Below are 26860 nucleotides of genomic sequence, written 5' to 3' on the forward strand. Positions count from 1 at the left end.
TTGATAGAAAGAATGCATTTTATTGATCCACACGTTAGCCAGCTCCTCACCTACATAACGAATAAAGGAAAGTTAAACATGGAAATAAAACAAGCCATTTGCTTGAGATGGAACATGGGACCCCTGTGTGGTACAATACATACAAGTACACTTTCAAAAAGAGAGCAACAACAGTTAATGTTGACAGGACAAAGGAAATGGGGTGAAAGCACAAGGAGGAGAAACGTGAGGTTTGAATGTTTGTGATGAGTTTGCATGACTGACATGTTAAATGCCTGGGACTTCTCTGCTAAATTAAACAGAACTGTCTATTAATAGTGAAAACACTATTTCTCATTTACATTTGATATGTAGCTTTCTAGCTTTCTAACCATACACCTTCACTATCTTACAACTGTGTCTGGTAATCCAAGAATGTGGGACAAATTCCAGACAGATCAGATTCACATTTTTTGTTTTAAGATTCTGGTATGACACTTTTATCTTTTTAAAACAATCAGTAATATACAATCACCAAACCAAGGGAATCAAATACCTCCCTGGTGAACAATCTCTGCAGTAATGATTGCTAAATCAAATTGCTAAATAATGATAAAGCACAGTTTTGTCCCGATGTTGGTAGACCTTCACATATTCCGTATACGGTGTATACCAGTGTTTACCAAGGTGTGAAAAAGAGGGGTTTCGTTTATTTACAGGTTCACACAGGCGTAGTTCAGACTCTCAAAGTTGGCTTACAAATTTAATCTCCAAGCCATCCACTGTAGACCACGTGCATAAGTGATCATACGAAAATGAAATCGCCCACATTTACGCTGGCTGGAAAGTTCTCAAAGCTGCGTAATGGCTTCACAATTCAATTTTCTATGAACATGGGGAATGGGTCTGGACTGAGAATATGAAACCTATCTCTATATGATCAAGCGTTAGAAGATGTTTAGAAGGAACTTGAAGCCTTAAAGAAACTAATTTTCTTTAAATCTCATATCTCAAATTACACTCTCAAAAATACTTGCTTTGATGTTCACTCTTAAAAATCAAGGTGCTTCAGGAGGCTCTTTGCTAGTTCAGACCATGCCATGATTATAATGATCTGGGAGAAGACTGTAAGAGAGGGGGAGAATTCAGAGGATTTTGGGCTTGGGTGGCTCCTGCTTTGTGGTAGGAAGGCAATCCACCCTCTGATAAGTGGAGCCAGAAACGATAGGGAGGTGACGGGGTGCTAAAGGGTTGCCAATAGTAGCTGTAGACATGTGAACAAGGTAAAATGAGGTAGAATTTTTAGGACATTAGTTTTGGGATGATGTTCCTCCACCCAAAATTTAGTTACTTCATAACACCACTTTGAGTGATGCCATGAAAGAACCTCTTTTGGTTCCATAATAAAACATTTCTGTAATAGCATGAGTTGCTTTTTTTAAGATTTCTTAAAAAAAATTATTTAGACCTTAAAAAAAGGTTCTCTTTTATCTCTCTAATGGTTCTTTATGAAATCAAATATGGTTCTTCTATGGAATCACTCAATTAACCTTTTGGAGCACCTTTTTTTAAGGGGTCTATGTTACCAGAAAAACCTTTAACTGATCTAGAACCAAAACCTTTACATTATGGGGACATTCTTCGCACTCAAATATTTCCTGATCTTTTATGGCATCCCTCCAAAAAACCTTTCTGGCCCCTATTTTCAAGAGTGTATCTACGCTTTTTCAAACATGTGGCGCCATTATTAGCAGATAAAATTTCTGTCGGAACGTTCCAGCAGAAGAGTTCAGCCAACAATCAACTGGAACAGCGAGTGCATGAGCTATACAGTAGCCTCAACACAGCACTTGCATTCTCCATATTGTAGCTGGCTCTGTAGCAATCATCTCAACACGTTTTCAGAAGATCAGAATGCAGACACTAGTGTCTGTATGAGGACTTGAGGAATGTTTAGTTTTAAAGGCATATTCAAACTGACGGTCAATGACCAAAACTGAACAGGTTTTATCCTAGAGAAGGGTAGAGTAGCCTTAAACCTATACTTAAGGAAATATATTTGCTACACAGGTGGAAGTAAAAGTAAATGCATCTTATCAAAAAAACAAACAAACAAAACCAAAACAACTTAGAAGCACCAAAGTATTAAAAAAGTACTTGGGCTATGTTCACATTACAATCCTCATTAATCAAATCCATTTTTTGTTCAGATCAGATTTGGCTATCTTCGCGGTTCACACTCATTAATGTAAGTAACCTGTATCTGTCTGTACACATTTATGCACATTGCATCCGTCACTAACAGCATTAAGTGCATGCGTACAGGCAAAAAGACACGTAATCCGATCTGCTCGTTTGCATTCATGCCACATGCCCACAAATCGAATAAGTATCCGATCTACAACCACCTGGACATCACAAACCTATTTGCATGGATTGCTGTGGAAATGACGTAGGTGCTAACCGGCTGCTTTCATATGTGGATCTGATTTGCAAAAGATGCAAAAAGATTTTTTTGCTGTCCAGAATATCAAAAATCAATCTGGATCCAATCTAAATATGGCAAAAATGAGGAGTCTCAACATAGCCAAAGCGACTTAAATCTGTTTTGAAATTGGATTTGACATGTCCACACAGCCCTGATTTCAGTTTTACGTCACTTCAGCCTGATAATGTGAACGTAGCCCTAGAGAGCTCCCTGTTAAACTGCCAAGGAATGTCTTAATACTCCTAGCCGCTAACAGCACAAGAACTATTCTTTAGTTCAAATCTTCTCTTTTTGAATGTTGATGACTAAAATGAGTAAAGAGTAACTGAGTAAAGAGAGAATTCTTGTCCTTACAAATATAACCTAAGTATATGTAGGCCTATTTTATAGAAGTGCACTGTCCTAATGTCCCATATTCTTCATGCGCATATTTGCAGATGCCGATACATTAACATTTATAAAATGTAAAATTGGGGCTGCATCTACCTGGATGAGCATTACAGAGAGATGTAACATTTATTTGTAGAGGGTTACAAGTGCAGTACAATGACTAAATGCAGATATTTTAGTGCAGCTAAGCATTCGGAGTTCAGTAAATACATGTTCTGATATTAGTTTGAAATATCGGTCAAATCTAAAGTATCTGTCCGATGCTGATCTGCCATTTTATTGAAAGCAGTTATGTGCAGATATTGATATGATTCCAATATTATCGTTCCATCCTAACATTTACCCAGTAAAATACTCGATAAGGTCACTGTCCACCTTTGTTTCAATTCAGCTGATTTGTCAGTGCGTGCTTAGTCTAAAACAAGGGACGCTGGTGTCAGACCAGCTACTATGGGTGAATTATTACCATGAGAGGAAACTAAGGCTATGTTCACACAGCAGGTAAAATAGCCCAAATCCGATTGTTTTAGACTGTTCATGCTATCAATTTCTTGTGACCTATATCGGACATCTGTCTGAACAGTTTACACTCCAAAACTGGTCCTTTGTTCCTTTCTCCTCAAGGAGCTTTTATGAAGAATGACGGATTGCAGTGATATAAAAGTCACATGAATTCCGATCTGGCTGTTCAGACGCAGTCGCATTGCCGCATATCGGATATGTATTGGATTTGTATTATACCACATAATAGTGTGGTACCTAAAAGTGGCCCAAATTGTAACTGAAAATGTCAGATGTTTATTTGACATCACACAGTTAACACATCTGTGTCACATGACCAAAAGGCCACTTGCCCTGCTGTGTGAGTGCAGCCTAAGTGCCTGCTATTCCAGAGGACAGTTCTGACACTCGATTGAGTTTTCACTTCCTCTATTCGGTCAGTAACATGACCAGTTAGATAGCACTTCACCCTCAAGCCACATTATCTTCTATTACAGTATCTTCTGTTTAGAGACCATATTAGCACTTGCTAAAAAAAAAACAAAAAAAAAACAAAAAAAAACCACACGACAAAACCTGCTGAAACAATGCCAGTGCTTCTGTAACTCTTGTGTTTGACTGCGGCAGAAAAATCAAAACAATGTTTTGCTTATTTCTAGGATTCCTATCTTCTGTAACGCGATATCTGAAGTGTTTAGTTGCATATGTGGTACAAGTATAGCATAATAACTGATCCAGTTTCTTTCCCAGTTAATCAGCAGGAGCTTTTGATCTTCTCAAGGAGGTCATTACAGTCAATGCTTTACTTGACTGCAGTCACATGAATGAGAGCAATTTTGGTGTTATATTAAAGGGTCAAATTCTTTACATACTGCATAGATCTGCTAAACTCAAGAACTAGATACTGACCACAGATAGAGACAAGAAAACGAGGAATGCAACAAACACAGAATGTGTAAGTGCACCATAAAAGTTCAAACTAGAAATAAAGGGACTATGCAGAAGCAGGTCATGGAACTGTGCAAGCCTTCACTTTGTTTTGCTCCATGATTTAGAAATACTAAATGTTCCTTAGCCATTTGTAGCTGGACCAGTCAATTTAGTCTGATGAGCTAGGGGTTATTTCATGTTGACAGCTGAACATGCAGTAAAGGTAGCAGAAGTGAAGAAGGAACCGTAACCATGTCAATCAATGTCTTGAGTTAAACACTGATATTTCACCCATTGGGACATGTGCACGATTCAAGGAAATACTGGACTAGACTGAATCTGTGAAGTAGAACAAGATAATGGTTCACAAGCTTTAGAACACATTCCACCACTGTTCATCTGTCAATGGGTGTCCCCACTGCCTGCAAGTTAGAACCAGATTTGAGAGGCTGAAGACCACATCCAGACATCCTGGGCCATCTAAGTTGGTCTAATTTGAGGTAATATGACTAAACAAGCCTGTTTTAAACTTCATAAACAAAGGAAATGGCTCAATCAGATTATCAAACAGAACATATGACAACATGAACAAATATGTACACTATAAAGACAAAAGTTTTGGGACACCAACACAATATACCAACAGGAGCTTTTATGACATCCCATTCAAAATCCATATGCATTAATATGGAGTTGTTCCCCTTTTGCAGCTCTGCAACTCTACAGATTATTGATTCAGCAGAGCATTGGAGACTTTTAAGCACTATGCCCCTCAGCACTCGACTACCCTGCTGTGGAACTTTACATGATCTGCCATTTCGTGGCTGACTTGCTGTGGTTCCAACACTTACTTTTCAATAACAACACATGGAATTTCTAGACGGGAAGAAATGTCGCAAAAAAAGGTGCCATCCTATTACAGAAACACACTGGATTTCCGTGAGCTCTTTAGAACCACCCATTCTTTCACAAGTGTTTGTAAAGGCAGACTGCATGACCAGATGCTTCATTTCTTTTTCTTTTTTTTTTTTACACATCATGTCAATGACTAAGTGTTGTGTCCTAATACTTTTGTCCATATAACGTATGTTGAGAAAAAAAAGGCATAGTAGACTACTGCTTCTTTTGTTTTCAGTCTTTGAGCATATATTTTGGACAATGAGTGATGAGACAATGTACAGCATAGTCTAAACAGATTCTCACAAAATCTATGAGCAGCAAAAGTGATTGTATTTCTAGGTAGGTTACAGTAAGACATGTTAGGACCTACAAAGGTTCAAAATAAACGGAACATTGCCTGCCTTGATATACAAATAGATCTGTTTTATTCCACTATTGTTGATTAACTGACATTACAGTTCCGCCTCATACAATACCAACAAGGCAATGAGAATAAGCATGGTATGGGGGAAGGAAAAAAAAGAATGTGGTACAAAATAGCACTGAGATACATTATCATATGCTGCACATGGAATGTTCCAGAACACAGAAAAAATTATACAAACTTAAAAAAAAACAGATTTTAGGGCTAGCTCTCGGTACAGATTTAGCTTAGTCTATGACTACAAAGCATTTTCCAGAGAATCAATGTTAACAGTGAAAATTAGTCCAGGACTAGGCTTAATCGGTGTCGACAACAAAAAAGAAACGAACCCTCTAATTGTGCTTAGGCTCTTCTCCCCTTATCGGTTCTACAGTTCTGCTTTTAGCTAACTGCTGGGCGTTTTTGTATCAGAGACCACTGCTTTACCGTTATTTACTTCAAAGCAGCACATGTGTCTGGCAGAACAGGCTTAAATCTACACCTATATTAAGTGATGGCACTGAGATGAAGCGTTAAGTGTTGAGGACATAACAACAACGCTGCCATAATATGAGCAGGGTCCACCTTTATTCCTACACCCATACAAGAACTGAGGCCAGACTGGGAGGATCTTTTTTTTATATTATATATATATAATATATATTCCAGTTTCACTACAATACCCATGATGCAAGAGGTCTGACGGATATGCTTTAAGACTGAGTGGAACAAAACGGAATGATCAGAAGTCTCATGTTCAAGCATTACTACTGCACGACCAGTGAGATGCCACGATGGGCCAGAATGATAAGATACAACCAACGGCAGGCTGTAAAGAGGACACAGAAAAGTAAAAGATCAGCGACGTCTGGAACAGATTCTCATTGTCATGGCAACTGTGGAATGATTGACGCGGCTAGGGCTGTCTGTTCACGAAGTGCTCAATGGCGGGCCTTGATAAAACTCAGCGGCCTGTGTGTGTGTGTGTGCGTGTATTTGTGTGTGTCATTAAGACGTTAAGTGCCACTTGTGACAGCACCTCTCCGAGACTTGAAGAAACACAAGAAATAAACAGACAGTCGGACAGCAAGAGCAAAAGAGGGAGCAACAGAGAGAAACAGAGCAGGCAGAGCAATAAAAGGGTACGCACCCCGTGTATGTACGTCTATACACTATGTGTGTAACTGTGTGTGTGTGTGTGTGCATGTTTATGTATGAATAAGTGTGTTTGTTTTGCATGAGTTATCAGCATAGACACATTAATAGGATAGCACAAACAAGAAAAGAAGAAAAAAGCTCTTAAAATATGAGATGGCACTGGGCTTCTTGTAATCCATTTCTCTCTCTCTCTCTCCCTTGGACTCTCTCTCTCCCTCCCTTACACTCTCCCTCTCTCTCTCTTTCTCTATCCCTTTTTTCTCTCTCTCTTTCTTAACCTCTCAATTCCTTTCTCAGACTCTCCTTCTCAGATGGCCTCCACATAGTTAGCAGGCAGCATGCCTTGCTGACCGGTGCGCTCCACTCTGCCGTACATCCACCCCTCATCGATTGGCTGCACATCAACGATCACGTCTCCGTCCAGGAATGACACCTCGTCCTCGTCCGCCGCAGCGTAGTCATACACTGCCCGGAAACGCTTCTAAAAACATGCAAACACACGATGCAAAACATATGCACACGAACAAAGAACAACTTTTAGGCAAAAGAACTAGCTCATAAAAATATGAAACAGCTGGAATAGTGCCCAAGTTGGAATAAGGGTGGGCAACATGCTGGAGGAAAGACTGCATACTGGTTACTGTTCATCGCCTAGTTGAGAAATTGACCTAGCCAGTTGGTAAAACCAGTACACACAACAGCCACCTGTAATTGTTCCAGAGATACTTCCATATTTGTAAAATTATTAAAATTATCTCTCCAAACGTTTTAGATTGACGTACCTTAAAAGTGAAGATGCTTTTTTTGTTATGTAAAGTTGCCATTTGTGTTATATAAGTTTTTGTTCTGACAGCAACAATATGTTAAAGCTTACTGTTTGTGAGCTGTGGCTCGATACACTACAGCTTCTGCTGTAGTTGTTTAGAGCAGAAGTGATTTAATGCTACCAACACCTACCCGGAAAGAAGCCCCTCTCTCCCTCTCTCTGTGTGTGTGAGAAAGACCTATTGGGTAATCTTAAGTTAAAGTGCACTTTTTTGAGTGCATTATATGTATCATCAGTACTCTATACAGAACACTGAACAACTGCACATATAATAATAAAGACAGATTCTGACCAACAAGCAGTTTATCATAGCTGCACAAACCGCTAAGTGTCCTTAGGGTACTCCCATACCTGTGTTACCTTCTGGCTCTGCCCTTTTAGTTAGGCCGTAATAGTCAAATATGCCAGAGTCGTTAGTCACACTCTGATAATGTTCACATTCGCTGTACCCCATAAATCCAATCTGAACAAATTCTAGCTCTTTAACTTGACTGCCCATTTGTCCGTCCTGACAATGATGGAAGATTGACCATGAGGCTCTCCTGCTACCTGCGTTAGACCAGCTGCCCACGCTCCAGCTACTGCTACCTGCTCTCCCTCCATTAGTGATTACGGTGTAATTTAAATGGACTATTTGCTATTATTATTACAACCATTAACCATATTGCCCACCCTTGAGTTGCATGATAGTAAAATGTAGCAAAGAGGTGCCAGAATGCCAGTGGTGCTGTGCTGATCTATAAGATACAAGTTAACTACTAGCATGAGGCAGAAGTACTTCTTGGTGTCTTTAGAGCCTGAGCAGAATAGGAAATAGGGAAAGCAGAAGTATTCATCCTGAGAAAAGGTGCTGAATCACTGCAGAGAAAGTGGGGCATCTGATCAGTAGAGGTACTGGGACAGTTCCAAAGGCTTTTGTGAAAGAAAAAGAGTGCTTGTGCGTTTGTGTGTGTGTGCTTGTAATACATTACCCCAGAGCTGGGTGGTGGAGCTGCAGCGGCTTGGCGCACCGGTTCAGGCTCATAATGGTAGTTCGGCGATGCAGCTGGGGGCTGATATGCTGGAGAAACGGAAAAACAGATACAAAAAGATAAAGAGAGAAACACAATAGTATACGTAGCAGGAATGCACACTTCTCATTTCGTGTGACCCATCTCTGATCACCAGGTTAAACATTAACCAAGAGCGCAAACATTTAGGTCTAGCAGTAACGGCTGCTGTGGTTGGAGGCTTGCTTGTGCATATAGTACCTGGAGTTGTGTTTTGCTGCTGCGGTGGAAGGTGAGGTGGAGCTTCTCCTCCCATTCTACTCTTCTCAAACTCCTCATGGTATTTAATCTAGAACATGCACAACAGAGAAAAGGGCCTTAAGTCATATGCCATATCTACAACAGCCCCGCTGACATTAGAGCGTATCATTACACTAACACTGACTAACATGAAGACGAACATATACTTAAAGTTCTATACGTGCCAACACAATCCTGGGGAAGGACCCTCAGAGACTATACTTAAGTCTATTTAAGGCACGAACGACGGCTAACCATGTTAACCACCTCATTGCTTGGAGCTTTCAAACTAGGCATGAGGTTCACCTATTCAATTACCAGTAAATTGCTAGGCGCCTTCATTCCTTCATTAGCTTTTGGGACTATTTTAGGACATGGTCCGCTATTCATATTAGAACAAATGAGAATGGGCTAAATCCAAATCAAGCTTACATGTACTTATCAACAATTACAGAGCCATTATATAGACAGTGTTCTAAAGCAGCTATGAACTGTGTTCAGTGATCATGGATAATATAAACTATATGGAAAGAAAAGTATTGGGACACCTGGTCATTCGTTTATTCTAAAATCAAGAGTATTAAAAAGTTCAATCTGCTTTTTTGTTGGGGTAACTGTCTCTACTGTCTGGGGAAAACTTTCTACTAGATTTTGGAGCATTGCTGTAATGATTTGATTGCATTCAGTGAGAAGAGCATTAGTAAGGTAAGGATGTTGCATGATTACCACCCCACCTAATCCCCAACTCATCCCATAAGTATTGGATGGATCACCATCATTTCAGAGAACACAGTTCCACTGTTCCACAGCTCCAGCTCCAGGCATTAGGCCAGGTGCCAATAGGTTCATGTTCATGTCAGATACTGCCCATTCATTTGTGTGATTTATAATTTTGCTCCTTTGACTCCGCAATGACTATCATTTTTTTTATTTGTCAAGGATGTTGAATCTCATGTCTGACTACAGGATTTAATTTAATTGTATTTTTTAAATCATAGGCAGTTTCAAATGTAGTTACAGGTCTCTGTCAATAATCTCACAGCACTGCCAGCATACTGGTCTGTACCGCTAATACAAGTTAAACTAGTGTGTTTAGTTTTGCAGTGTGGGCAGAATCCCACTGCTGCGAACAGAAGAGATGCCTGATGAAAGAGTCTGGCATTAGACCCACATTGCTGATCTGGTCTTGTGTTTTCTTGATTCTCTGCATCTCTGGTGTGTCAGCAACAACACTGAAGCCTTTTCCTTTGTTCTTCTCAAACTCCTCCTTGTACAGAACCTGCAACAAACACACAAATCAAAGAAAGAAAGAAATTAAACGAAGCAAGCAACAATGCACAGCAGCTTGTGCACAGGAAATTACATCCCAGATAACATCGGACGATATTGAGGACCTGTGATTTTATCTGTATCAATATAAATACTGCCAATAACGTACAGACAATCAGCAATTCACTGGGTTTCTAAATGGTGACCTTTGAATCATGAGGTTGAACTTTGCAACTGCCACTTGGAAAACCAATATTGAAGACCCTTTCTTAGCTATTTGACAGCAATACAGGCTGAACTGGAACATTCTCAATCATGGGTTTAAAGAACTGATGACAAGAAAAATAACAGATAGATCCACCACAAGTTTGAATTATTTCTATAGATTAGGACTAAAAGCTGACAAAACTACTGCCCAAAAACGACTGGACTATATCAGAAGCTGGAGCCTGAGAGAGCACAACTGACCAAGTTCTCTTTGGGTGGTTAGAGGACATTTCTCCCCTCACCACTCCCACTGTGATGCTGGCCGGCAAAGGCGTCTGTTGGCTGATATATCAGAGCTGGGGATCTGGTGTTTTCCTCTGAGCGCGTTGGCAGCCTATTGATGCTTCGTTGGCAACAGTTTGAAATAAGGCAGTGGTTGACTTTAGATGAGGGGAGCATTGTGAGTGATATGGGAATATGGGGAGCCCTAGTGAGTGGGTGGATTAATTGGCTAAGCTTAATTGTGGAAAAAATGGGTAAAAATAAAACAAAACAGAAAATATGAAAGTATTAATTTAAAGTTAAAATTATAAATATTAAATGATATGTGTAAACATGCCAATTAAATTGTATTGGTCACAAAATCACAAAAAGAAAAAGAGTCAAAAGGTTTCTAAGCACAGTGTCAATACTCTCAACAAGGCTGTGGTTTCAATTTCTGAAGTGCCTGAAATATTTGGAAAAATAAATAAAGAGCTATATGTTACTTAAATAAGCAAGGAATGGCATGTCCTGCAGTTCTGCAGCATTTGTCATGACTCACTGGATCAGACAGTTCAAGACTCTCAAGAAGCAGACAGAATACAGCCCTGTAATAGACCCAGATTGTTGTTGTTTTGTTGCAGTAGCAGAAGCTGCATCAATGAACAAACTCAGGAGAAACTACAAGAGAAGGACACGCCTACAGTTCAGCCCAGTGACCACAGACTGGGCACAGAGACAGTTTCAGACAATGTTCCCTCTAATTTGCTCACAAAAGCATTCAGGATCAAAAATAGACCCTGACATTTATGACACATACCAGCCCAAACACACACAGACTTCAACATGAATCATTAGCCTAGGCCTTTTTTGGCAGTGGTGTTAGTAAGATTGTTATATATACACATATCTATTATACATCTATTCCTAATGGACTAAAACAATCATTGTGAGAACATACTGTATATATGGGAAAAATACATATGGGAACACATAATGCATCCCCTGTGGGCAGGCATGGCTGACTGATTGAATAAGAAATAATGTGCACACACATCGACTACGCTCACCAAGCACTAGATATCACAGTACTAGTGGAGTATTGTTTACAGGGATCAAATTAGACCAGTTTTCCATTCACCCATATATGTGACATAGACATCTATTACATTTTAGGAGTATCAGGCTCACAGCATCAGAGCAAAAGTAAACTTTTGAACACCATGCATGTCCTTTGGTATGGGTAAAACATATGTTATTTGTATATTTTCTTTTCCGGAGGAGCCTTTAATAGCTTGTCTATTGTCCTTGAATCACTCATTACAAGCTGTTCTAGTCTTCATGAAGATGAATTTAAACTAGTCTAAATGTAATGTACAGAAATGTTTGTGCACCCTTTTGCAGGTCCAGGTATTGTCTGGACTCCTACCTTTCTTATAAATAATGGTGCTTTAAATAATTCTTTGAGATTTGCCATAGAACAGCCAGCCACTCTTGGTTCCATAAAGAAGCAGGTTTGTAATAGAGATGTTCGAGTGTGAAGAACTGCTACAAACATACTTCTTTATGGAACCAATGGTGTTCCTTTTATAGCACCCCTCACAGAACCACTTGAAGCACTTTTATTTTTAATAGTGTACAAGGCCTACATGCTTTTTAAATATATGATCTTTACATAAGCCATTTAAGTTCTACCTAGCTAAGAATTCACATTTCATGTAACCCTGTCTTCATTGCATAACTCAAGATCAGTGACAGAAAAAGAAAAAGTTTGTGAACCTCTGGGATAATTATGTCTTTGACCATAGGCCAACTGAATTAATCAGAGTCCGCCTGCTTTAAGCAATTGACTGCAGTTTCTCTTCACAACAGATGTCTGTTCAAGGGCAATTATGGTTCATTTAAAAGACATTTTAGAAGACTTCTGTAAAAATAGGTCATGTAACATGACAATATAGCAACACACTGCCTGGATAGGATCAATTACAGTGATAAAAAAAAGATTTTCTTTGGACAATTCTCAGTGGTTTATTATTTAGGCCATTTGTAAAGTTGAGTTGTTTGCAAACTTTTACAATGTATCATAAACAATGTGAGACAAATTTTAATATAATAATTTTCCATTATTCAGTGAAATCTGTGCAGTGGATGGCAAAGCGGAAGAAAAACAGAACTATGCTTTCAAAAATTAATTTAAAATATGCAGTAACTGGAAACTAGAAGGATTTTCTCATGTATATTAGTATGGAGATGCTAACAAAACAATTGTGCTGAAATAGACAGTAATTCTAGTAAATTATATTTAAATAAAGTAAACTTAAAAAATAAAGTAAAACTATTTAAGAATACCAATTGTTCTAAAAGTAAAGTAAGGAAACAATGAGAAAACTCTTGAAGACTTGAAGAATGTTTTTAAAGTTAAAAAATATATATATCACTGAAAAGCTAAAATCGGACCCTCAAGCAAGACATCTCAAAAACATCCATGAACTAAACCAGTCATGAATATGGGAATGAGACTGCATACCTCCCAACTGCTGCACAGTACTTATCAGCAGCTACAGAAAGTGTTTGGTGAAACAAACATAAAGGTGCATCAATGTCCTTGACTGATTTAACCCATATGTTTAACCCATTAAATGCCCAGGAGCTGTTGGCAGGTCCAGGCTTCAATCCTTCCCTAACACAGCTCAGTGAGTTGGTTCTGTTTTTCCATGTAACTACTTAATAATACATCATAAGATGAGACACGCTTGGGAATTTAAGAGGAAAAAAATAAAGCAATAGCTCTGTAAAATGCGGAGTGTGTTACTTGTTATACGACTCTTTATATTTATGCCTGAAGATCAGATCACATTTACGGAACCAAACAGAAGATCATTCCATAGCATTTAAGCAAGCATATGCAAATTCTCAAACACAATATCAGACATCTTGAATAATCCGGAGTTGGATGGGGGGGTGGGGGCGGTGGGGCATATGGCCATCAGAAATCTGGATTGCACCCTCAATTTCTCTTAATCCACACATTAATCCACATTATAAACAAAGCAGTCGACAGTGAAGAACAAAGAGAACAAAAGAAATTCCTACATGAATAAAATATATGAATTTGAGGTTTGAGACAGGCCTACTATAGGTTCATGAAGTTAGCATGTATTGGGAGTGTTGTTATATGGGCGTGGGTACAAGCGTCATGGGGAGGCATGAGGGCACCAGATGTTGTTTTTTTTTCCTCCTATTTTTACACCCCAACTCTGCCTCCCCCCCGTCCACTAAAAACATGGGTGGGGTAGTGTGTAATTTGTGTGTAGTCCAGTCTACACGTGTTTATCAACACTGTGAATTGCTGAACTACTCCCACCAGTAAGATACTGTATCAGGAGTGTAGTTAGCTATTGAGGAAGGCATTATATGTGTGTGTGGGAGGGTGGAGCAGAGTGAAGGTGGAGGAAAAACTTGAGTGAAAACATAGAAGGGACGGGAGTGAGAGAGATTTGCATGGAAAGAGAGAGAGTGTGAATGAAGCCTCAATTCAGCACTTATGCTGTTTGGAGGGAAAGATATAAGTGACAGCAGTAAATGATTTACCTCTTTAAGCCGAAGGAGCCACTTTGGTTTCTCAATCTCATAACTGCAGAATTTACAAATTCGTTTCACTGGAATTACTGAATAATAAGCCTTCAGATTTCTAACTGAATAAGCCTTAAGTTAAAGGGGTCAACGTAATATCTGAAAGTACATTTCTTTTGCCATTGGTCTTTGTTGTATTGATCTAAGCAGAACTTAGAAGTTCATGTGTATGTGTATTCTAAAGAAAAAAGTTCTGTACCAAAGGTAATAACACTATATACAACCATAACAACTTAATAGACTTAAATAGACTTAATAGTAATCCTCTTGTATAGGGCTCTTTACGAATATTTTTTTCCCCGACATTAAATAGACCTTTTTGCTTAGAGTGTATTCCTGAATTAGAACCCATGCCATTATTACAGAGCATAATGTTTAAGGCATCTGTGAAATTAAAGTTAAAACGCTTCTTATTTGGGCAGTAAGTGTGTTTATTTACTCAGTGAAACACTAATATTAGAATAAATACGTATAACAGCAATAGAAAAGGTAGTGGTTTTACATCACTGTGTTCATTAAAACCTGTGTTCATCATCTCCAAAGCTCTCCTCTTGGGAGTCTAGTATTATTTATAGTGATCATCTAACACCTACTTTGATTAATCAGTGATTAATGATGTTAAATCAGGTGAGCTGGTGATGGAATTGAACAAATCCATGCGCTGGCTAGAGGCGTCCAGGAGAAATCAGGAACCAAGCTTTGTTCTTTAAATGTATGTTTACCTGATCTGTTCTAATGTGATCTGAAGTTTCCACAAGCCCAAACTCTCTTATTGCTGAGAGAAATGCTTGTAAATGATGTGCTTAGATGCCTAAAACTTTTGCACAGTACTGTATTAGAGTCATTAACCAAAGGCAAGAGGACAGAGTGTGTGTGTGTGTGTGTGTGTGTGTGTGTGTGTGTGTGTGTGTGTGTGTGGTACCTGGCTCTGCATCTTGCTCTGCTGTTTCAGACGCAGGTTTTCTGGAGTGTCAGCAACACTGGTGAATGACGTTTTTGGGTAGTGTCTGCAACACACGTCACAATTAGCCATCACTGCAAACCCCTAATCATGCTCTCAGCCCCACATGCAAAAACATAGACACAGACACGCACACATGCACACAGTCAAAAAACATACAAAAAATATGTGAGGCCTTAAATTATATTTTTTCTTTTTTTCTATGTCAAAAGGTCAGAGCACATTGGGTTATTTTGTGAGTGTGTGTGTGTGTGTGTGTGTGCATGTTTATGTACATCTTCTGCCTTACTGGACCATTAGCTAATTAGAGCAGGAGGTTTTTACTGCTCCTACACGCACAAAACTGCAGACTGTTTCAGACACTGTGTACAAATAACACAACCTTATAACGGAGGCACCAAAACCATGCAAAATAAATACCATACATAATTTATACATGTGGAATTCTGAACGACACCCTTTTGTATCTTGGGGTGTATGTGTGTGCGTAAGCAAATGTGAATGGTTGTGTGTGTACATCTGTGTGTGTATCGTAACATTTCCTGTTTAGATTACAATTCCAGTATTCCTGAGAACAACTGCAGAGACCTGAGCAGACATGTCAATCAAGTAGCCTAAATACCGCCATACTGTCTATATTATCGGAGTGAGGAGGGTACAATAGCGGGTGGGGATCAGCTGGATAAAAACAAGCAACGATTTCTTAAGATAAAGCTTTTTCCCCTCTTTGCCCTGAGTTTTTCTCAGCAGGGCACCGTCTAAACAAACAAGCAAGCAGAAAAATGGGCGCAAACGGAAATGAACAAAGTTAAGTGGCTGTAATGACCCGCTGGTCCTACGGGGGGCTACAAATTGATCCTGTCAGGCGTATTAGCAGTCAGATCATGCCTGTGGTTAAAGAGGGCTTTATCCTTAGTAACTATAACTGCAGAGGTCTTCTTTCAACGCACAAATACTGTTTATTTGCTGCATTTCACATATTGGAAAAAAATTACAGTGGCATGCAAAGGTTTGGACACCCCTGATCATATTATCTGTTATTGTGAATAGCTAAGTGAGTAAAAAGATGATCTGATTTCCAAAAGGTTTCCTTCTTTAACATCTGATATTTATATTTCAAAAATGCTTTAAAAATAACTAAATTCATCTTACTTAAGATAATCAAAAGTTTGATCAGTACTTAGGTAAGGTACTGAGTTATTTGGGAAGCATTACAACTTTCTGTTGCCAGTTAAGTCTTTTGTTTCTTGTGTGGGGGATTTCACTCATTCTTCCTTGGAAAAGGCTTCTAGTACTGTGAGATTTTTGAGCCGTCTTGCTGCACTACTCTTCCGAGGTCTATCCACAATGTGAGTTGCATTTCGAGTTTATTTTTTAGCAGAATGTATGAAGACTGAGATTCCAGAGAAGTATGGGCTAGTGTTTTGTGTGTTTTGGAATATCCCTGTTTAACACCAGGACCAGGTGTTCATACACATATGAGCACAGACAAACAGGAGTCACTTACGCATTGCAGTATGGTCTCTTCTCAAAGCCTTTGTAGTTCTTCATGTTTAGAGTCATCTTGCATACCTCACAGCTAAAGCATCCTTTATGCCAGTACTGATTAAGGGAGAGAGAGAAAGAGAGAGAGAGAGAGAGAGAGAGAGAGAGAGCAAATGAGTAAACGAGCAATTACGAGGGCTAAGGGTTTATCTAGTCTAATCACTGTCTGTTCTTGAGGTTTAACTGCACTGCTTTATATTGACCCAGTTGCATAACTCTGTTTGCTAGGGTCACTGGCTGTCAGTGCAGTTTCTGTGAAAGAGTGCCATGTACGCTCTGATTGGCTGACACTGAACAAATATTCGCTTTCACAAATGAGTGACTTGGTCAAACTGAAAGCGAAAACAGGCTTATAAAAACACACTCTAGAAGATGTGGCAGATCTCATCAAGTCACAAAATGGATAATTTGTTAAATCTTGACAGGGAATGATGAAGACAGTAACTGATTGCAGCATTCCAACACTTAGGGTCAATGGGAAATCTTCATTCAGCACGTTGTGTAGTCCAGAACTAGGCTTAATCCCTGTCTGGGAAACCCATGAATAGAGATGTACACTGATATCAGAACATTTGACAGTAAATTCACAAAATTACACAGTAAAAAGAATCAGACTGTTTAGTTTTAATAAATATTTATACTCCAATATTTTATTGGAGACACTATTTGATGCAAATATCTCATTTCATGTGAATATCTGCTAATGCCACAACACAGACATTTATTACATGTAGAAACTGGATAGAAATCCACTGGCATTATCATTCCAATTCTCAGACAATTTTTCAGGAAGGTCTGAACACCTACTCATTATTGCAATTCTCTAATCAGCCAATTGTCACAGATACAGGCCAGCAGCTTCAGATAATGCTCACATCAACAGTCACATCAACATCACAAAGCAAAAGTCTCTTAAAACATGAACCTTCAGGAACTTGTCAAAGAGTTCAGTGTTCTTCAGTGTGTTTTTTCCAACAACTGCGTGATGCAATCATACCAACATGGACCAGGGTGTCAAACGACATTCGACATCTTATGCCATGAAGAATTGAGTCAGTTTAAGAGCAAAAGTAGGTCCTGCTAGGTATTAATGTAGTGTTCCTAAAGAAATGATTGGTGAGTATATAGGTAGAGATGTACAATTGTAGTAAGATGAATAAAATGCTGATACAATAGTGCAGAAGTTCAGAATCACTGACAGTTGAGGTAACATCATGGGTAACAACACCTTCTTCCCTGTGGCCGACAAGGGTTTGCTTTTCCATTAGGGCAAGAATGCCACTCTACACCGAAAAGAGTCAATGGGCAAGACTCCTAATGCATCATTTACCCACCTGATTTAAATGGAAGTTGCTCTGGATTAAAGCATTGGCGAAATACTGCAAACCTCAATATTGTAAACTCTCTGTTCCTCCAAAATACAATAATTCTGTTTGCAAACATCAAATTTGAAATATCACTGACATCTAGTCATGTCAATAATTCATGCCATTATCTTTTGATAACAATGTTGTTGAGCCTGCCTATGTTTTATAAGCATTGAAAAGTCAACATGCATACATATCACCATCAACCCAAAATTCCAACATAGGTGCATAACTACCATTTTTAACAGCTATTTAAGTAAATGAAAGCATACTGATGTGAATTTATGTTTAGCTTCAGTGTTGGTCTTTTTGAACATATATACATATTCATAGAGGAGAATACTGAGATCCAAGCATTGTCTTGGTGGTAATAAATCATCTCAGATGTTCCTGTGAGTCACACTCAGAGCTTGGTTATGACTAAAAATACTCACTGCTCAGAGTAGGACATGAAAATTAATTATCAGGAGGAGGAAGTAGATAGAGACTTCTTACCAAGGGCCATTCTGCTCTCGTTTCTCACACTTAAATTGAGAGAATTCCACCACAATGACAAATCTGTATACCAATTGTCAATGTCCTGTCAATATTAGTGCCTCATCTTCTGGCGGGGAAGGGCTATTCTGTAGGCTAACTGTAAATAAAATACCCAAAGATCATGGTATGGCTTGAGTGGAGAACTACTGAACAAAATCGCAGGGAGTTCAGCAGTTGCTGAACTGACGTCACCTTTTTCTCAGCTAGGGGAAGAATTCCAGCACTGAACAATGTAGCTGGGAAACACCCTGGGACTTACTCTGCAAAACAGAAACCTACACAGTGAAGCATGTGTGCAGTTCAAACGTGCAATGGACTTTGATATGCATAGGTTACTGAATCATTATTGGCTTTGGGAGCGTTTTAGTGATAACCGAGGGCAAGAAAACAAGACTCAAGGTGCCTGACCTAACCCGCTACCCTACATTCCACCTTGATGTCCATTCATGCATGATTGTATGTGTGTGCATGGGGAAATTACATGTGTGAACACCTCACTGATATCCAAACCTGCCAATAATCTGTTAGTGCTAATAATTGTTAAACAAATACTTTGATTGAGGAAGTCATTTGAATCACATCTAATGGTCGCTGCGTTTTGTTTATTGCACTATAGTAGAGTCACACGAAGACTGAGCCAATCAGATCATGTTCAGAGAGCATAATAAGCATAATTTCTAAGCACATGCAGAAGCATAACACAGAGTTCATACTATAAAGAGCATAGACTCTAGCTTATAGCTTGTATTGTCCTCTCTTCTTTAGTTTCACACCAGCAAATGTCTAGTACTTTCGCTGGCAAACAGCTAATGATCTCATATCTCATTGTACTGCACTGTAACTTGCATGTCAACTTGTGTCTAATGTGTTAGCTTGTGGCCAGACTGTTAGATTAGAACACTGTAAACCCTAGCTGTTGTTTTAAATAGTGCATCTTTGCAATTATGGGTGCTTAGTAAACTGAAAATGCAGAAATACTATACTGCAAACTGTACTGAGTGCTGTTTAGTGCTACACCTCTACTATCCAGCATATTACTCCAACAGCATGCCATGTGTTTTTCCAGAGTCTGTCTACAGCCTTGAATTGACAGTGCAGGCCCCCATACCTGCTGTCCATCTGCTGTCCTTTATGTTCCAGTGCTGACTAGAACAGCTCCCATCATTACAATTCTTCTTCTGATTATTACTGATGATAAACATCTACCTTACATTTGTGTAATGCAAACAAATCAAAGACTTTAACTCTATTACCTACTTAGATAATGTGCTAGGACAAAAATCACCTCACCTGCCACAGGGACAGACCAAAAAGACATGGCACAAATATGATATCATGACACTTGAAGACTGTTTCATGATAGTTTTTTTTTAAAGGTTTGATAAGTTGGTGGCATTACAATAAGGTAGCAGCGGTATACCAATTTTAGGTACACCATGGCATTGTTCATTTAGAATCTCACCAATTTTCTACTATTTTTAGTGTTGTAAAAATCAAACAATCAATTGATTAATGGAGAAAAGAACCAGACTAATCCATAATGAAATCAACCTCATGTGCAGCTTCCGTATTTGTCTTTTAATCCAGACTATATAGATAAAAAAAAAGTATTGGGACACCAGCCTATTCATTGCTTTTTGTTAGTAAGGTCTCTACTGTCCAGGGAAGGCTTTTTACTTTGTTGTGAGGATGCAATTGCATTAATGAGAGTCAGAATGTTGTGAGGACAGGATGTTAGATGATCACCTCCTCACCTTACACCCAATTCCCCAACTCACCCCACAAGTATTGGGTGGAGCACCAATCATCATTCCAGAGAACACAGTTCCACTGCTCCACAGCTCAATGCTGGGAGGCATTATACCCCTCTAGCCCCTCTAGGTTCGTGTTTACCTGCTTCAGAGAATCCTGTTCTATACTTTTCTATACAACTATAAGATACTGTACACTGTGATATTTTTGAGAAGGCCATGAAAATCTCATACCATTGAAACCCTAATTTACAAACATGCCATTATCAGCCTTGGTTGTATTGTACTGTACAGAACGGGAGGGTGGACTCCGAATATTTTTGGCTTGGAGTCCGGGCTGGCTTTCCTGTTGTCTGCGCGAGCAGCCGGACCCCCCCCCGTTGGTGTGGTGAGTGATGAAAGAAAGGGAGGAGACGGGGAGGAGGTGGGTGCGACGTTTGAGAGTTGGACTGAGAAGCAGGGTTATATAAGGGGCTTGAGGGCCTGGTGGAGGAGATCGGTGCGTGGTCCTTTTTCCAAAATGTTTGTCATTACTCCACTTAATGTTTTAAAAATGGCACTGCACTAAATTAAATTACCTCTGAATAATTATGCGCTCTTTAAAAGGATAATATCCAAATATGTCCACAGCATATTTTTACATAATTAATCATAATAACAATGAAATTCCATTATTTTGCCCACAGCGACCCAGACTGCTGTACCCGCTGCCCAGTACAAAGCTCAGAGTTTAGGGAACAGCAAATCAGCCAGAAAAGACTAACACCTGTGCTTAATATAGCTGAGTGGCTACCTGCCTGAGAACTTTCCTAAGAGCTTTCATGCTGCTACAGACATCACAGAGAAGCAAGGCCACCTCTGAGGTGGTTCAAATGGTCGCTGTCTAACAGACTTTGGGCGTGGTTCTTTCGAGATGTTCTTGAGTGTGTCAGACAGAGCACATGTCTGCTGGAGCGGAATGACAACGGGATGGTTTACTTCTCTTCAGCAGCAGGAAAATGCCAGTGCTCCATGACAGAGATCCTGTGTAAAAGACTGTGACAGTATTTGTGTGCTTTCAAAAGAGCATGTGTGTAAATTAGCCAGCGTGGCGGTGGTCATGGCGTTTGGGCTTCATGCTCATCTGTTACTCGTTACTACACCATCTTTATGTAGTAGCCTATCTATCTGTCTCTTAAAAATGCACTGAATGCTTAAGAGGTCCCAGAAGTCGTTATTCATGATTATTTTGACCAAAGCCCCTCGGTGTGACAGCAATCGATTTCTTTAAAGTCCATTACACACATTATCACCAAGCCCCAGAGCTCTCTCTCTCTCTCTCTCTCTCTCATTTGCACAAGGCCACTGTACATAATAAAGCTGACCCCACCCTTGCAGAAATTCCAAGCTCAATTTTCAAGAAAAGTCACTGACAGTGAAGTGTTATTTTCACCACAACCACCAAAAGGACAGGCTGAAGAGCTGTGGGGGGAACTTGAATAGTTTGTTGTTGTCCTTCTGAAAAAAAAAAAAACTTCCTTTGGCAACTAGGCTCAATGGTAAATGTTTTGTCGCTTTGGTTATGGCTAAAGTTGAAGGTGCAACACACTGACAGCAGCATTTCCTCTACAGCAGCTCTGCAATGGTCATGCACTATTACAACAGAACCCAGCTGCCTAGTAATCAGACTTCCGTAGCTGCTGCTAGATGTTATACTTTAGGCTACAGTTTATGAGCATCAGAGACCTCCTCTCGGTCCATAATCAGTGTCCAGCCAGACACAACCTACACAAATTGCACCTGGACTGGGCTTGCTCTGCTCTGTTGCAAACAAGCTTTGATTCAAAAAGAGAAGTAAGCATGTTACTGTACTTTGAGCACTTATTGTCTACCTTAATTCTATGTTTTGTTACTCTGTAGATGTAGTCTGTAGGCTGAAGGGTTTATTTTACATGGGACAGTTACTCACTTGTCCAGTAAGTTTAAGGAATTTAAGTTAGAATTGCTCATTTTGGAGGCTTCAAGTGACTCAGCGGTCTATTGCGCTGCGACTATGGCCTGGAGGTCGCAAGTCCGAATCTCAAGTAATGCCACTTTGCCATCAGCAGTCGGAGTCCAAAAGAGCACAATTTGCTTGTGCTCTTTCTGGGTGGGAAATTGGCCTCATCAATCTGGAGGCAATGTTGGACGTCTGTTAAATGGTATGGCGGAGCTGGGAACCTGTGGCTTTCTTTTGAGAGCGCCGGCTGACACCTGTTCCGATGCCTGTTTGAATAGAGGCAGTGGCTGGCTCACACTCTATTACAAACATGGTTCTGTATGAAACCAAGTGGTTTTTCTATTACATTGCTCAAAGACCTTAATTTTTAATGGTGTACTATGGTACAACATGCAGGTCTATATGATTCTGCATCACTGCATGTGTAGTACTATGGCTGAGCCCAGAACAGTGTTTAATCCATGTGTGTTTGCTGCAATAAACTAGGTAAATTACTGCAATAAAAGCTCCATAATCTCCCTAATATAAAGTAAATTAAGAAGTTATATCTTTATAGTAATTATGTTAATGAATGCAACATCTGTGACATCTTGTATTAGCAGAGTATTAAAGGTGAAGAGTATTTTATATTTATAATATACATATGAAATATGCTACATGCATGCATGCACACACACGCGCACACACACACACACACACACAATTACCAACAGTCAAATTCAGATAAAGAAATCTCCTTCTACACTGAAGAAAGTATGCAGGGTCTACATGATTGTGAATCAACTTGCTGCATGTGTAGTAGTATAGACAGACGAGATGGGCATGTTGGGTGAATTACTGCAATAAAAGCTTTATCTCCAATAATACACAGTAAATCAGAAAATGACCTGGTAATAAACATAGTAATAAATGCAAAATCGAAACATTTGTACGAGCTTTTGCTTGCAAAGATAAAGTTGAGCTTGAGTTTCTACCTGCGTAAGATAATAAAATCCTCAGGTATGAACATGACTGATGCGCTGACAGTCAACACTAATAGTCGAGTAAATGGGACATGACAATCCATTTATCAAGGCAGTGGTGAAAAAATGTGTTTATCTATCAATATGGGAATTCTGGGCCAAATGAGAGATCCAATATGTTTCATGTACATTTATCAAATTTTTTAAAATGTTCATCATCAACTCCACCTGGACTAACCTTACAAAGGAAGGTAATACTGTTTAAGAGGGACACAAAAGCAAGGAAATGGGAAAAAAATGCAACCAAAATATTGCACTTTGTACGTTTCATCAAATCAGTGAAATCTAATGTGATTAGCAATGGGAAATATGACAATATTCTTATTGTATTGTGAAAAAATTTGTTTCCATCATATTGAGCATATCGAGGATACTATTTGTGCTTAGTGGTAAGTTTAATTACCAACAGTATTGCTGGACTGGTATCTGAATAGCAGTTTATAAGAATCTGTCGCTCGTGATGTATTTAGTCTCTGATTACACGTATCGTGATAAATATTGAGTATTTTCAAAATGTCTTTTTTACAATATCGCCCGTCCTGAAATGTGATGCATTTTTGCAAGCAATTCCAGCGCTAGTTAGGACACAAACAGCTGGCCTTCGTTCATTATGAATACTAACAAGACCTCATTTTTTGTAATAAGGAAACACGGTGTAATCTGTGAAGACCATCACTTCTATTTGTTCTATTGCTCTTTTATCTGTGAGGGGTCACCTGCAGTCCACTGTGCCTGTCAGGGGTGAAGCACTAATTAATATTAATACCTAAACAGAAATCAAACATATTCTTACTTAGAACAAACACATATACAGTAAATGGGACATGTTGCCATTTATATCTAGGGTTCCACAAAAGATCAGGCCTGACAACAACTCTGAAGCGAAGGAACCGGCTATTCAATCTCCTTGACATGACCTGTCACCATAACCCTCCCCTGAGGCGGCCTCCTGTAGTGTCTTAGGAAGACACTAACCTAAAACCTAAAGCTGGACTCCACTCCATTCATTAACAAGTCATCTAGACGACGTTAACGTTGTAGGCACCAAAACAACAGCCTTTCTCAACGTTGCCAGAAAGTGATGTCCCAGCAAGCACTGTTTTCAACATCTTCTCAACAAACCAAGGCAAAAAATATAGATAATGTAAAGGCAAAATCAGTGAATGACAGGAGTCATGGTTGGGGTGGGCGTCTGTCCCTCGTCCGAGCGTTTAGTAGCCAATTTAGCAGCAAAGCCTGTGACACGTCAGATTCCTCCCTCCTGCTCAGCACAGCCAAGGCCGCACACACACACACACACACACACACACACACACACACATACATTACTTGCTTATTTCGGTCTCTCTGATCATAATAACCCCCCCCCCCGTACACATTTACACGACGACACCTGTAACGCCAGTCCTCACAGACACACAGCCTCACTCTCACATGCATACACGTTAGCTACATACATGCGCGCACCCGCACTCGCGCTCGCGCCCGCGCAAACATCTTCAGCTTGTAAGGTTAGCGGAGATATGGAGATATCCAGCACCAGCGATCCAGCCTAGCTAGCTAACTAACTCAAACGCATCACAGACAGGATGCAGAACAGTGGGTGCTAGATAGCGTTCAGCTCTTATCTTATCTAAGAGAACCCGTCGCTAAGGACCCAGCCTACGCTTCACTGGTCCCACCGTAACTAACGCTAGCTGGCCAGCTATCCGCTTAGCCTAGCGCGCTAACGTTACCCTAGCTGGCTGGTTCCTCTTCCGTTCTGCCCCCAAAAAGAAGTAGCTAGAAACCGCGAAGAAAGACCTTAAGACACCGCTGTAATGATACACTTGAGGTGTATTGCGTTTTACTAGCTAGCAGCCAGACCCAGCTGTGTGTGCAGGTTAGCTTACCTTGTCGAGACAATTCACTTTTTCCGTGGGATACACGACTCGGTTACATCTACTACACAACGGGTTCATCTTTTCGCTGGGAATCTCAGGGCCACGAATAAACAGACGAAATGCGTTCACTGATTAGACAAAAACAATAATTTGCTCCGGAGTATCTGTGGTTTGTGTGTGTAGCTAGAGAAGTGTGTCCAGTGCAGGCGGTGGCTGATGATGTTTTCACCGCTGGCTGTCAGCGAACGAGCGACCAGACGCGGAAGGCGCGTGCACGACGGCGCAGCTGTGAACGCGCCCTTCATGAACGCGGAGGGGGAATCATGAAACGAGGACGCGCTTTGTTCACAGGTCACCTAAAACTGATGGTTATCGGACTGGACTTTCATATACGATTGGTTTCCTTTTGGGATTCCTTTAAAAATAAATAAATAAATAAATAAATAAATAAATAAATAAATAAATAAATAAATAAAATATATATAGAGAGAAGAGAAGCTGTGATACATTGTTGCGAGGTTGATTCGGTTTTTATTTAAGCTGCATCAAGCTGCATCATTGTTATTATTATTATTATTATTATTATTATTGTTATTATTGTTATTGTTTCTGTTGCTGTAACGTGCAATTTACTGTGCAATTTGAGTCTGATAAAATCTACAGTTGCTGATTCATTGAATAAGCACCGCCACCATTGCAGAGCTGCACCACTTGTCTAGTCCCTGAATACAGGGTTTGCCAATATATTAGGACTCTCTAGAGCAGCTAAACATGAACCTATTGGCACCCTGCCGTATGCCAAGTGTGGGCTAGAGGGATATAAAGCCCCCCTCCAAAGCTCTTTACACAATATGGACCTGAATGTAGCTTGTGTCGATGACAACCTTTCCACAAAACACAGTCAGGGAACTTCAGCAAAGTTGGCCAGCTCAGCTCAGCACGGCTAACCTGTGTGCTGCCGGAGTAACCATGGCAACCAGAAGTGAATACGAGGCGGGAGCGCCCACTAGTGGGCATCGTGTAGAAATGCGTCCAGTTCGCCTATACAACACTGTTATATAATAATTAAATAAAAATGGTGGATTTCTCCTTAATGTGCATGCTAGCTAAAATATATGTTTGCTAAAGCGTAGCTAGCATATATATATATATATATATATATATATATATATATATATATATGTGTATATAATGTGTATAATGGTAAGATAATTAAACATCCAGAATGCCCATTTCCTGCTATACTGTCAGTAACTTTCATCAACGTTTAATTCCTCATTAAAGCTACGATAATAAATTAGTTAAGAAGCCATTAAAATCTAGCACACACTTATTTGGGTGACAGACTTCTACCATAAGCGTCAGTACGTCTGTATTCACGTATACGTGCCTGCAGGTGAGCGCTGATCTACAAATAATACGCAGCAGAAGGTCTGCCGTCAGTCATCTGTACTTCCGGCGGAAAACGCATAGAAGTCAGCGGTTGCGAGCGCACGTTAAACATATGGTTGAATATTTGCGTTTCTCCACAAACACGTAGATAACATCGCATTTATACACATTTTATTAACTTTTAGAGCAT

The 26860-nt window shown here is 39.7% G+C and overlaps 1 protein-coding gene across 1 annotated transcript; it reads right to left on the bottom strand.

The window, feature by feature from the left end:
• Positions 1 to 25562, bottom strand: lasp1 (LIM and SH3 protein 1). Its single transcript, XM_072693000.1, has 7 exons — positions 25288 to 25562; positions 16703 to 16797; positions 15157 to 15241; positions 10036 to 10143; positions 8826 to 8913; positions 8547 to 8635; positions 1 to 7230 (listed from the first exon to the last, which is right to left on the bottom strand). The coding sequence occupies exons 1-7, from the start codon at positions 25354 to 25356 to the stop codon at positions 7057 to 7059; spliced, it is 708 nt and encodes a 235-aa protein (XP_072549101.1). The 5' UTR covers positions 25357 to 25562; the 3' UTR covers positions 1 to 7056.
• Between the last annotated feature and the right edge of the window lie 1298 nt (positions 25563 to 26860).

Source organism: Salminus brasiliensis, chromosome 12, assembly GCF_030463535.1.
Source record: "Salminus brasiliensis chromosome 12, fSalBra1.hap2, whole genome shotgun sequence".
In the NCBI taxonomy this organism is placed as follows: domain Eukaryota; kingdom Metazoa; phylum Chordata; class Actinopteri; order Characiformes; family Bryconidae; genus Salminus; species Salminus brasiliensis.